This window comes from Silene latifolia, chromosome Y (assembly GCF_048544455.1).
Source record: "Silene latifolia isolate original U9 population chromosome Y, ASM4854445v1, whole genome shotgun sequence".
Classification (NCBI taxonomy): domain Eukaryota; kingdom Viridiplantae; phylum Streptophyta; class Magnoliopsida; order Caryophyllales; family Caryophyllaceae; genus Silene; species Silene latifolia.
In genome coordinates this window covers 459,561,438-459,575,018 of record NC_133538.1, presented here as the reverse complement: position 1 = coordinate 459,575,018, position 13,581 = coordinate 459,561,438, and the positions used below count along the sequence as shown (strand labels likewise).

The 13,581-nt window shown below is 37.7% G+C and overlaps 1 protein-coding gene across 1 annotated transcript; it reads left to right on the top strand.

Annotated features, from left to right (window-relative positions):
* Positions 1 to 288: 288 nt before the first annotated feature.
* LOC141632877 (protein FAR1-RELATED SEQUENCE 5-like) lies at positions 289 to 13,304 on the top strand. The gene is made up of 4 exons (XM_074445381.1): positions 289 to 344; positions 3,007 to 3,173; positions 3,286 to 3,937; positions 12,758 to 13,304. Exons 1-4 carry the CDS (start codon positions 289 to 291, stop codon positions 13,302 to 13,304), a joined length of 1,422 nt encoding a protein of 473 aa, XP_074301482.1.
* The last annotated feature ends 277 nt before the right edge of the window (positions 13,305 to 13,581 follow it).

Genomic DNA, 13,581 nt, shown 5'->3' with positions numbered 1-13,581 from the left:
GATAACAGTTGTCGGTAAGCTGAACTTTGTCTAAGGGAGCAAATGACAAACTCATAGCCTCTTTTTTTCTCTTACGTAATTCTTGACAAAAAGTGCTTTATCTTCTTCAAAAATATTGACTACCCACCCCTTGCACCAATTGGCCATACTTGGCTATGTATAAGTAATTGACCAGTAAGAGAATGACCTACAAGCATCACAAATTGAACTCTCGAATGAAAAAACTAGAAATAGGAACTAGTAAGGAAAAGAGTACAAGCAGTCCGTCATTTGAAAATCATATTAAGCATGCAGAAAAACACTAAGATAAATTCAGGAAATATCACATTTAGCAAGCAACACAGGTAAAGCATCCAAGTTTAGAGAGAGCATTAAAATGTAGTCTATCATTATTTTGGGGTAAGGAAGGGATGAAACATAAAAACAGACAAAGCTATGCAGATTTTCTTACAACATACTTTGGTCAACAACATCATTTAGAGTTGAATTTGTTGGGTTTGGTGGGAAATAATCTTTCACTGATCTACCTCCTTTTATTTGTGTAATTTTGACTGGTGTGTTTTTCTTCCTTGCAATGATCTTTCGCCTCATATCTCGTGAATGTATTGATGATGTTAACACGGTGAAAATAGAAATTTTGGCCAATGCACAACCGAGAGCATTTAGATTTTGGAAAATATGCAGATTTTCCAAGTCAAGGGCCCTCTACTAATTAAGCATTGGCACCTTATCGACAATGAACCTACTGCTAATTTTAAAGTGATGCCGTGCTTGATGCGGACAGGGCCTTATTTGATGCACATTGAACCCTATTTTATGCACGCTGGACCTTATTTCATGCACGGACAGAGGACGGGTATCCTAAAACCTAAGCTTACTTGGCTAAAAAATACTGAAAACAACAAGCAACTACCAGCTCGACTATTCTTTCAGATCCAAACAATATAGATCATTTAAAACCAAAAGACCCTCACAAAATACGCAAATTCAATTATTTAAAAGTACTTGAACATGCAATCAGAATAAAAACTAACAAATCCGCAAATTCAATTATTAAAAATTACTTAAACATGCAATCAGAACAAAAATGCAGAAATCGCTAAACTATAAGCAACGTATAAACTCTGATTTTCTATGCAAATGTGTTCAATATATTAAAACTCTGAATTTTTATCCCGAATCTAAGAATTCATTATAGAATAACAATAAAAAGACCTTAATTAGGGAAATTACTGCAAATTAGGGTTAATAGTTGAATATGAATTGATGAATGTCGGGGGAATTGATGAATGTCGAAGGAAAAAAATACATTCATGATAAAATTACAGTACAATCGCCATTATCCGAAGCATAATACTTGAATTTGTAGGAATGAGATTGATAAATCTCGCGAAAATGTTGCTGATGAATGGATTGAACCGTAATATGAGAAGCAGATGATCGGATACGATGAAGGTAGGATAGAGATGAGCAGCGACGACGATCGGAGAAGACGATCGGAAATGGCGACGATCTGAAACGGGGATGATGAGGGTCGAAGAGAGAGAAGAAGATGAGTGAGAAAGGGAAAATTGGGAAATGAATGAAATTGAAGGGTTTGGGGAGTTGAGCGCGTAAAATTGTAATATTATTAGTATTATTAATTAGTAATGTTAATATTAGTAGTATTATTAGTGGTTCTCATGGTTCTCATTATCCCAGTGGTTCTCATATGATCCCGAATATATATATATATATATATATATATATATATATATATATATATATATATATATATATATATATATATATATATATATATAGGGTCGAGATCCGGTGAGAACCACCCATATAATGAGAACCATGAGAACCACTAATAATACTACAATCCAATAATACACACGATGTGTATTATCTCAAACAAACCCCAAATTTTTTCGCGCGTCCCTCCCAAACCCACCTAATCTCAGTCATTTTTAAATTTTGCTTTCTCTCTCATCATTCTTTCTCTCTCTCTCTCTCTCTCTTTAACTCATCTGTCGACTAATAAAACCTTCCACCATCGCCTCTTCGATAATCAAACCTTAACTTTCTCTACAATCGAATGATAAATTCTTCGACAATCAACCTTTCGACGCTGCTTCAATCAATGACGCCTTTAAATTCGAGGTAAAATTTCGATCTTTATGATTATTTGTTGTGAAATTAGTTGATTTAGCCGATTAAATTAGATTGTTCGTGAAATTAGGGATTGATTAATCGATTAGAATTCTGAATTAAACAATTATGCTTCTGAATTTAGGATTTCATCAATTAAATTGGGGAAACTGAGAAATTAGGGTTAGGGGATTTGACAAATTTGTTGAAACCATGAAATTAGGGTTTGATTCATCTCTTAAGTTTCTGGATTGATAAATCATGCTTTTGAATTTAGGGTTTCATGAATTAAATTGGGGAAATTGGGAAATTAGGGTTGGAGACCGTTTATGTCCATCAAAATCTTGTTTATGTGCATCCAAATTCCTGTTTATGTGTATCAAATTCCTGTTTAGGTGCATCAAAATGTGATTTTGTGAATCAACTTTGCTTAATTGAGAAATATGGATTTCATGAATTAAATTGGGGAAACTGAGAAATTAGGGTTGGAGAGCGTTTATGTGCATCAAAATCTTGTTTATGTGCATCCAAATTCCTGTTTATATGCATCAAATTCCTGTTTAGGTGCATCAAAATGTGATTTTGTGAATCAAATTGGCCTAATTGAGAAATTAGGGTTTCATGAATTAAATTGGGGAAACTGAGAAATTAGGGTTGGAGACCGTTTATGTGCATCAAAATCTTGTTTATGTGCATCCAAATTCCTGTTTATATGCATCAAATTCCTGTTTATATGCATCAAATTGGCTTAATTGAGAAATTAGGGTTGGAGAAATTGTGAAATTGCCTTCATTTGTTAAAATCAGGGACATTTCATGAATTATACTGTTGTATTGTTGCTTATTTAATTTTTGACATTTCTTGTTGCAGCAATAATGACAAAGACAACTCCTCAATACTATCACAAACTTCTTTAAATGTCATTACAAACGAAGGAGCGAATGTTGAAGCTAATGCATGTCAGCCTATATTTGAAATATCTGCAATAGCAGTTGAACATAATGTTCCTGAAGTTGTGACTTTTGAATTTGTTGAAGGTACAACTCTATTCATCCTGGTAGTTGCTTGATGTTTTCAGCCTTTTAAAGGTACATTTCATATGCTTTTGTATCCCTCACCTTTCTTACTTTAATTGCACCACATATGCAGATATCATAGTAGAGGAGGCAGAGGATGAGGAGGAAGCAGAAGGTTCTTCAAGCAACACGAATCGGGTTTTTGAGTGTCTCAACCATCTTAAGCCTGTTATTGGTATGCTATTCGATAAGCTTGAACTAGGTGTTGAGTTTTATGAAGCATATGCAAAAGAATGTGGGTTTGTGACTAGATTAAGCTCACAAAAGTCTAAAAATGGTGTCGTTACGCATAAAAAAGTTGTGTGTAATAAGGCTGGAGTATGTGAAGCGAAAGGGAAAAATCACAGGAGGCAAAGGACTAGGATAGAATGTAATTCTTGTATTAAATTTAAGCGAATTTTGGAGGAAGGTCCTGATATGGGTAAATACCAAATATATGATTTTCATGAAGGTCATAATCATATGCCACAAACACCATCAACAATGTTACATTTGACACAAACGAGAGAGTTGAATGTAGTTCACAAAAAAATGATAATTGACAACTCCAAAAATAACATAGGTCCAGTTAAGTCGTATAGGTTATTCAAGGAGTATGTTAGAGGTTATAGGAATGTGGGTGCGTCATTGGAAGACTTTAAGAACTTTTCTAGAGATATCAAAAATTATTCATCAGAGGGGGATGCTCAAATGCTTATTGAGCATTTTATGAAGATAAAACACATGTGTCCATCTTTTTATTTTGATTTTGAGGTAGACGAGATAGGTCGATTGTCACATGTGTTTTGGGCTGACCCTATTAGTATTAAAAACTATTTGCTATTCGGGGACATGACCTCTTTTGATACGACCTTTATAAAAAACAAGTATAGGATGATATTTAGTTCTTTTACAGGGGTGGATATGTAGGGTAATATCCGTATAAAACCCTTAAATTATAGGACTATAACGTAAATTTAATATGCGATTTATGGTCATAAACGAAAAACAACAAAGAAACGATAAAGCATTAGAAATAACCTCGGGTCCTTTGAGATGTGGCCTAAGAACAGAAATCAAAGTAGATTTCCTCCTAATCGATACACCCAAGACCGTATGAGACTATGCCCTTGTGCTAGAAATGTATTCTCTAATTTCCTTGCAATATTGAGAGAATTTGTTGTGAGTTTCTTTAGATGTGAGATCTAGGTTTTGAGAGAAAATTGTTCTCAAAACCCTAGTTTGTTTGCAAATGAATATGCTTAGGTTACAAAAGAGAGAGAGCCTCTCTTTTGTTCTTTTGGTTCGGCCAAACCGAGTGAGAGGAGAAGAAATGGGCTTTCATTTCCTCTTCATTTTAACTCGTGGTCCGACTCCAAATTACTAAATGTATATGACGCGGTCTTATTATAAATTATCATCGGTTATCGGTATTTTAAAACATCGTCTAGTAACAAGGATTAGCCGATATATTAATACATGTCCGACAAAGACAATATTGTATAATTAATTCAATATACATTAATTAAATATAACCGTTTATATTTAATTTACGAATTAACTGTTTAATTTGCCTTAGCCAATTTTATTTAATCCGTATTAAATAAAATATCTCAACATCACGTTTGACTAATTATTAGTCAATAACTCGGACTAACTGCTTAGTCAATTTTTGCATCAACATGACTGTATTTTCATACCGTCACATCTCTCAAACGTATCCTATAGGTGTGACTTTTAGGGACCAGTTGATCACCGCCATCTGTATGACAATAACGTCAAACTTATCTAGCAAGCCAACCGTTATTGATAAACGTGGACCAACTGATTATAATACAAAAGTATACCCTTTGATCCTTTTAGAGATTTAAATGTTATTGCACTACTTGTAGAGGACACCAGCCCCAACAAGCTCCCACTTGTCCGTACAAGTGTATGTGCAATGACGTTATCCGCACTCACCTTTGGAGGACACGGCTCAACAAACTCCCACTTGTCCGTACAAGTGTATGTGCGATAACCGATTCTCATATTCATTTAAAATTTCTCCCACTCAATGTAAAACAATTTGCGCTCCGGATCCGCAAAGGTCGTATTTTACAATCGATCCGTATCAAGAGTGGTTTCCCCGACTAGAGAGTAACTTAAGCGATAAAACGATTCGTATTCGAGCATGGCCATGCATTTCGATTCTGACTCCTCGAGTGGCCCCGAGAAATATCGAGTACCGATAAAGGCTGAATATTTCCTTCAACTCGACTCCTTCCGAACTAAGCACAGCATGAAATGACCCAGAAAAAATCTACTTGGCCCCCTGTTACGGATGACCGTGAGAAAGAAAGGAAAGTCACCCAAAATCTGCCTTAATCTCAAGAGACAGTCGATAGTCAAAAGAATCGACTCTTAGGATCACCATGGAGGTCCTATCCACGACCTGGCACCGAATGTTATAAAACATTTAGGACTCCACGTCGATGTCACAATTGTGTCCTACGAGATATCCGTATAACTCGCCTCTGTGATTGGTCAGTCAAACGTTTGACTTATGGCTCGTTGAACCCACCATCAACCAACGTCACAAAATAATTACCTTGAGTTATCAGCTCACGTGGGCAATTAAGGACCAAAAAATATAATGTTTGTTCAGTTCACTTTGTGGTGTTCAAAATTGTCGTACAAAACCACATGAAAAACAAAATATATAAATATCAAAACGATGATGTCGTATAGAGTACATAAGAGAATGAATCTAATCCATAAAAGAGTACTACAACTTAGGAACACGTTTAATTCCCATGGAATTAACATGACCTTCATGCTTATCTTGTCGTAATGGTTTAGTGAGAGGATATGCTATGTTATCATCTGTAGCAATCTTTTCTATCACTACTTCCTTTTGCTCCACGTAATCTCGGATTAGATGAGCTTTCCGTTGTACATGTCTAGAGTTGTTGCTAGACTTTGGCTCCTTAGCTTGGAAGATGGCACCTCTATTGTCGCAATAGATGGTGATCGGGTCATTCGAACTAGGCACTACAGATAGTCCTTGTAAGAATTGACGCATCCATATCGCTTCCTTTGCAGCTTCAGACGCGGCATAGTACTCGGACTCAGTCGTAGAATCTTTTGTAACACTTTGTTTGGAACTCTTCCGGTGATGCATAGCGCCATTAAGAGTAAAAACGAATCCGGACCGAGATTTCGAGTCATCTCGATCCGTTTGGAAGCTAGCATCTGCAGAATCGGTTGCGATAGCTTTTGATCGCCTCCATAAGTCAATGCCCAATCTTTAGTCCTCCGTAGGTACTTAAGAATGTTCTTGACAGCCATCCAATGTGATTCACCTGGATCTTTGTTGGAATCGACTTGTCATACTCAATGCATATGCCACGCCCGGACGTGTGCATATCATGGCATACATGATTGATCCTATAGCCGAGGCATAAGGAATCCGTGTCATGCGCTCTTTCTCTTCCGGTGTCTCGGGTGCCCGAGACTTGCTCAAATGCACCCCTGGAGCCATAGGAAGAAACCCCTTTTGGAGTTAGTCATGCTGAATCTCTCTAGGATCTTGTCTATGTAAGACTCCCGATCGAGAGATAACATCCGACGTGATCTATCTCGATAGATACGGATGCCCGAAATTCTTTGTGCCTCACCCAGATCTTTCATCCGGAAATGGTTTTTCAACCATACTTTTACCGAAGTTAAGAGAGGTATGTCATTCCCAATCAGGAGTATGTCATCGACATACAATATTAGGAAGACAATCTTGCTCCCACTCGACTTGATATATAGACATGGTTCCTCGACCAATCGAGTAAATCCATTTTCCTTTATCACTTGGTCGAAAAGATGATTCCAACTCCTTGAAGCTTGCTTAAGTCCATAAATGGAACGCTTAAGCTTGCACACTTTCTTAGGATGTTCTGGATCGATGAAACCTTCGGGTTGTACCATGTACAACTCTTCCTCCAAAAAACCGTTTAAGAAGGCGGTTTTCACATCCATCTGCCAAATTTCATAGTCATGAAAAGCGGCAATCGCTAAGATAATCCGAATGGAACGCAACATGACTACGGGTGCAAAAATTTCATCGTAGTGCAAACCTGGCACTTGGGTGAAACCTTTAGCAACTAGTCGTGCTTTATAGATATCTTGTTGACCTTCTACAGAATGCTTTATCTTGTAAAGCCATTTGCATTGAAGGGGACGAACCTTAGCAGGTAAGTCAACAAGATCCCATACGTTGTTCTCATACATGGAGTCCATCTCAGATTGCATGGCCTCAAGCCATAGCTTAGAGTCAGAACTAGTCATGGCATCTTTATAGGTCTCGGGTTCACTACTCGTTAAGAGTAGAATGTCATCTATGTCATGTTCCTCGAACATACCTATGTATCTGTCCGTAGGAATAGAGACTCTTCCCGACCTCCTAGGTTCCTCAGGAATATTCACTGCATAGGATGAAGGAATTGGTTCCTCCAATGGTTGCTCGGTATTTGGTTCTGGAACCTCCGACAGCTTGAAGGTTCTATCACTCTTTGCATTCTCGAGAAATTCCTTCTCTAAGAATGTCGCACTAGCCGCAACAAAAACACGTTGTTCGGTTAGCGAATAAAAGTAATGACCAAGTGTTCCTTTAGGATAACCTATAAAGTATGTCTTGACCGATCGCGGGCCGAGCTTATCCTCGTGTCTCCACTTGACATAAGCCTCGCAGCCCCAAACCCGTATAAAGGACAAGTTAGGGACCATTCCCTTCCATAGTTCATATGGAGTCTTGTCAATGACTTTAGACGAACTTCGGTTAAGTATTAGAAGCGGTGACAGAAGAGCATAACCCCATAATGAGTCGGGCAACACGGTGTGACTCATCATGGATCGAACCATATCAAGTAGTGTTCGATTTCTCCGTTCGGACACACCATTCAACCGAGGTGTTCCAGGTGGAGTTAAGCGTAAGGCAATCCCACGATCCTTAAGGTGTTGATCAAACTCGTGAGAAAGATACTCGCCACCACGGCCTGATCGTAGTGTTTTAATCTTTCTACCCAAAAGAGGTTTGTACCCTATTCGGTATTCTTTGAATTTCTCAAAGGATTCACTTTTGTGCTTCATTAAGTAGACATAGCCATATCTACTTAAATCGTCCGTGAAAGTGATGAAATACCTATAGCCTTCTCGTGCGGTGATTGACATAGGTCCACACACATCCGTATGTATGAGTCCTAATAGGTCAGCAGCGCGCATTCCAACACCTTTGAAGGAAATTCGAGTCATCTTACCAATGAGACATGATTCACACATGCCAAATGATTGAAAATCAAAGGCCGAGATACCTCCATTCTTTATGAGCTGTTTTACGCGTTTCTCATTAATGTGTCCCATACGGCAGTGCCATAGGTATGTTTGATCTTTGTCACCGACCTTTAACTTCTTATTCATTACATGTAATATTTCGGAGGTCTGATCTAAAACATAAATTCCGTTCATGGAGACTGCCTTGCCATAAATCATATCGTGTAATGAGAAAATGCAAGAATTATTCTCTATTACAAATGAAAAACCAAGTTTGTCAAGTGCGAAACCGAAATAATGTTTTTCGAAAAGACTGGTACATAATAGCGAGTTATATAAAAATAACTCAAATCCGCTAGGAAGCTGGATCACGTATGTTCCCCTCGAGACGGCAGCCACTCGTGCTCCATTCCCGACACGCAGGTCCACCTCACCCTTTACGAGGGGTTCGATGTTTCGGAGCCCCTGCACATGATTACACAGATAAGAACCACAACCAGTATCTAGTACCTAAGTTCCGTAACTTGCGTGGTTAATCTCAATCATATGAATAAAAGTAGAAGAGGAAGAAAACATACCAACAGGTTTCACACGACCTGCTTTTATGTCCTCATGGTAGACAGGACATGTACGCCTCCAATGCCCAGTCTTGTGGCAATGATGGCATTCCATGTTTTAGGTCTTGCTCTTTGTCGCGCCTGATGAGTTACTTGCCTCACCAGGCCCACTCTTACTTGATCCCGACTTCTTAAACTTCGGTTTACCTACCGCTAGGTCTGCTTGAGCTTTGCCCTTACCCTTGCCCTTGTTTGACACAAAGAGAACATCCTGTTTCAAGCTCCCACTGAACTTCATGTCCTTCTCGGTCTGTACGAGAAGGGAGTGCAGTTCATGGGGACTTTTCTTCAAATCATTCATATAGTAATTCGCTCTAAAGAGCGCAAAACCATCGTGGAGTGAATGAAGCATGCGGTCAATCACAATGTTCTCGCTGATTTTACAATCAAGCGCCTCCAGTCTCTCGACATTCTCAATCATCTTTGAGAATGTGTGGGCTAACCGGTTGGCCCTTTCGGAGTTTCGCATCAAAGAAGCGAGTGGTATGCTCATAGGTCACGATTCTCGGTGCTTTCGAGAATTCCTTAGTGAGCGTGGTGAAAATCTTGTTTGCACCTTGGGCTATGAAGCGTTTCTGCAAATTGGATTCCATTGCAAAAATGAGTACGTTTTTAATCGCACCCGCTTCCATGATGAAGTCGCTATACGTGGAGACCTCGTTAACTCGAGCCGTGGGGCCTGGGGCTGGCGGGAGGGGCTCGATCGGATACTTGAGCTTCCGTCGATCGCGGTGGCGCATTCCGTAATGCCGCCTCCCATTCTGCGAAGTTTGATCCATCATTCTTGATCTAGTAGACTGATTCATCTGATTCATAAAGATCCGAAGCCAGGACTCACGGTCCAATGTGGCACTTGGCATTGGGTCATCGAGGATGCCAGCCATTATGTTATTAGCAGTTTAAAAAAACGTGATCTACGCTGAAAAAGAAAGAAAAACAAAAACGAAATAAGCAACTCATCGAGGTGATTTAAGTCTATTTAAAATTCATTTTAATCGTTTAGACTCATTGCACTTGCATAATTGATCTCCCTCAAGAATAATACAAGTGATCCCAAGACTCAATTTCCGTAAATTGATAAGCCAACTGTTTAGCTAGTTCTTCTGTAAGAACTCTTGGTCGATAGATTTCCGTAAATCCTATCTATAGTCCACCATAATCACAGGATCGTACGAGTGACCATAGTGTTGAGATAAAATAAGTCAATCAGTTCCAACTTACCCGACGTAGAAGGGGTCATATTATGCCTACCGACGAAGAAGGGATTCATTGGAGTTTGACCTATAAAGACTATTCTCAATTTTTGGTTATACGAGGAAGATCCCATCAACTTAGTTTTAATTCATTTTAAGTGAACGAAAAACTAGCATTACGTGAATGAATTAATTTAGGTGATGGCTTAAAATTGATCGTGTGACATAAGAATGTCAAAGAAAACTAACGCGTGACCTCTATATGAGTCAGTTTTCATGCAATTATTAGGTGGTTTGGTTTTTAGGCGGAAAATGATGCAATCTATCGTTACGATAAAATAAATAAAAGAATGCAATACGTAAATAAAAATTCCTAGTGTGGCCTATCCTAGTAAAAAGAACATAATACAACTTTGGAATCCACCGTTGGATCCGAGAAGCTTGTCTTGATGTTCCATCTTTGTCCATGCAGCGGGAGTGAGCATCCGATCTCCATCTTTGGTCTTCTCAAAATTACAATTAAAATTTACAAAAATAAACCTATTTACATTCTAAATAAAAACTGTAATTACAAGGAAAAAATCAAAATGGAGATACGAGATCTCAAAATACAACCAAGACCGTGTTCCATCATTACGGTAACACGTTCTACTAAGGCCACACTAAGTTACAACCGTTTGTAAAAATAAATAAATACGTAATGTAAGCATTCAAAACATTCAAAATAACGATAAATAAAATGCATCAACTAAAATAAAATTTATTAGTGACATAATTCCGTAATTATGTTAAATTTATCCAAATTAAACCACCTTTAATGATTAAAATTATGTGACAAAACCGCTTTAATCAACTTAATTTTAATCCGTGATAATTCGTTACTTTAAATCGTTTTAAAATAACTAAATGGTACGTGAGTGAACCGTTTCACTATCAAGCGAATGCATAAAATCCGTATTATGCATAAAACATGGCCGAAAAACAAAGCAAAATTTTTTTTTTTTCTTCACGACTGAACGTGAACAGTACCCCAAAAAATTTTTTTTTTTTTATAATGCTGCTGATTGCCGAGAGCAACAAAAGAACAAAAAAAAAATTTCGGCTCAAAAAAACGTGAGCATCAATTAACAAAACAAAACGATTTGTTAAAACCCAATTGCAATTTAATCTAATCCGTATAGAATTGAAACTACAATTGATACATCTTTAACATATTGCAATAATGATCGATTAAAATTACAATATGCAAAGAATAAAAAGAAAACAAAAGATCGTCTGATCCAGCAATAAAAACGTGCGACACGCATTTCTAGGCAAAAAAAAAAACAGAAAACAGGCCGAGAAAGGCCGCACGGTTTTCCAAAAAAAAATTTGGCCGAGACAAAAAAATTTGTGCCGCACGAAATTTTATGCAAACAATTTATCGATTCAAATTCGTTTGATGAAAAACACATAGAAAAATTTACGTGGCCTCGCTCTGATACCACTTGTAGGGTAATATCCGTATAAAACCCTTAAATTATAGGACTATAACGTAAATTTAATATGCGATTTATGGTCATAAACGAAAAACAACAAAGAAACGATAAAGCATTAGAAATAACCTCGGGTCCTTTGAGATGTGGCCTAAGAACAGAAATCAAAGTAGATTTCCTCCTAATCGATACACCCAAGACCGTCTGAGACTATTCCCTTGTGCTAGAAATGTATTCTCTAATTGCCTTGCAATATTGAGAGAATTTGTTGTGAGTTTCTTTAGATGTGAGATCTAGGTTTTGAGAGAAAATTGTTCTCAAAACCCTAGTTTGTTTGCAAATGAATATGCTTAGGTTACAAAAGAGAGAGAGCCTCTCTTTTGTTCTTTTGGTTCGGCCAAACCGAGTGAGAGGAGAAGAAATGGGCTTTCATTTCCTCTTCATTTTAACTCGTGGTCCGACTCCAAATCACTAAATGTATATGACGCGGTCTTATTATAAATTGTCATCGGTTATCGGTATTTTAAAACATCGTCTAGTAACAAGGATTAGCCGATATATTAATACATGTCCGACAAAGACAATATTGTATAATTAATTCAATATACATTAATTAAATATAACCGTTTATATTTAATTTACGAATTAACTGTTTAATTCGCCTTAGCCAATTTTATTTAATCCGTATTAAATAAAATATCTCAACATCACGTTTGACTAATTATTAGTCAATAACTTGGACTAACTGCTTAGTCAATTTTGGCATCAACATGACTGTATTTTCATACCGTCACATCTCTCAAACGTATCCTATAGGTGTGACTTTTAGGGACCAGTTGATCACCGCCATCTGTATGACAATAACGTCAAACTTATCTAGCAAGCCAACCGTTATTGATAAACGTGGACCAACTGATTATAATACAAAAGTATACCCTTTGATCCTTTTAGAGATTTAAATGTTATTGCACTACTGGTAGAGGACACCAGCCCCAACAGGATAATCATAAGAGATGCATGACCTTTGGGGCTGGACTTATTATAATTGAGAGTAAGGAGTCCTTTGCTTGGCTATTTACGAAATTCATAGAGGCTATGTGGAGTCGTCATCCAGTTTGTATGATAACTGATGAAGATGCGAGGATAGAAGAAAGAATGAAATTAACCTGGAAAGACAAGGTGCAACACAGATATTGCATGTGGCACATACTAAAAAAGTTGCATGAGAAAGTAGGGCCTGTAATATGTAAAGATACTGAGTTCCTGAAGAAGATAAACCGATGTGTTTGGAGCAAAGATGTGGAGCCGCCTGAATTTGAGGAAAGGTGGACAACAGTAGTTGAATTTCATGGGTTGTCGGATAACGAGTGGCTTAAGGAGAAGTACAACATTAGAAATATGTGGGTTCCAGCTTACTTTCGTGATCTGTTTTTAGGAGGATTGATGAGAACGACCTCCAGGTCAGAGTCAGAAAACCACTTTTTCAGCAACTTCACTAATCCTAATTTAACCCTAGTTGAGTTTTAGATGAGATTTGAGAGTGAAATGAATGCTCAAAGATGAACTCATTCGAAACTTGTTGCACAATAAAAAAACTCCTTCCCCCAGTTGTCGACTCCATTAGCCCTAGAAAAGCATGCATCAGAAATCTACACTCCAACAATTTTCGGCGAGTTTCAAAAGGAAGTCGAAGCAGCTTGCTATTCATGTGGTGTTGGGGATAAAGAAAAAGATAAAACCTATCCAATTCTATACACAGATATCATAGATCAAGTTCGAAATAAAACGTATAAGGTTGGTTTTA

Coding starts and splice junctions, on each gene's coding strand:
- LOC141632877 (XM_074445381.1), top strand. CDS start 289: ATGCAGAAAAACACTAAGATAAATTCAGGAAATATCACATTTAGCAAG. Junction 3,174..3,285: donor GACTTTTGAATTTGTTGAAG/GTACAACTCTAT, acceptor CCACATATGCAG/ATATCATAGTAGAGGAGGCA. Junction 3,938..12,757: donor TTTATGAAGATAAAACACAT/GTGTCCATCTTT, acceptor CACTACTGGTAG/AGGACACCAGCCCCAACAGG.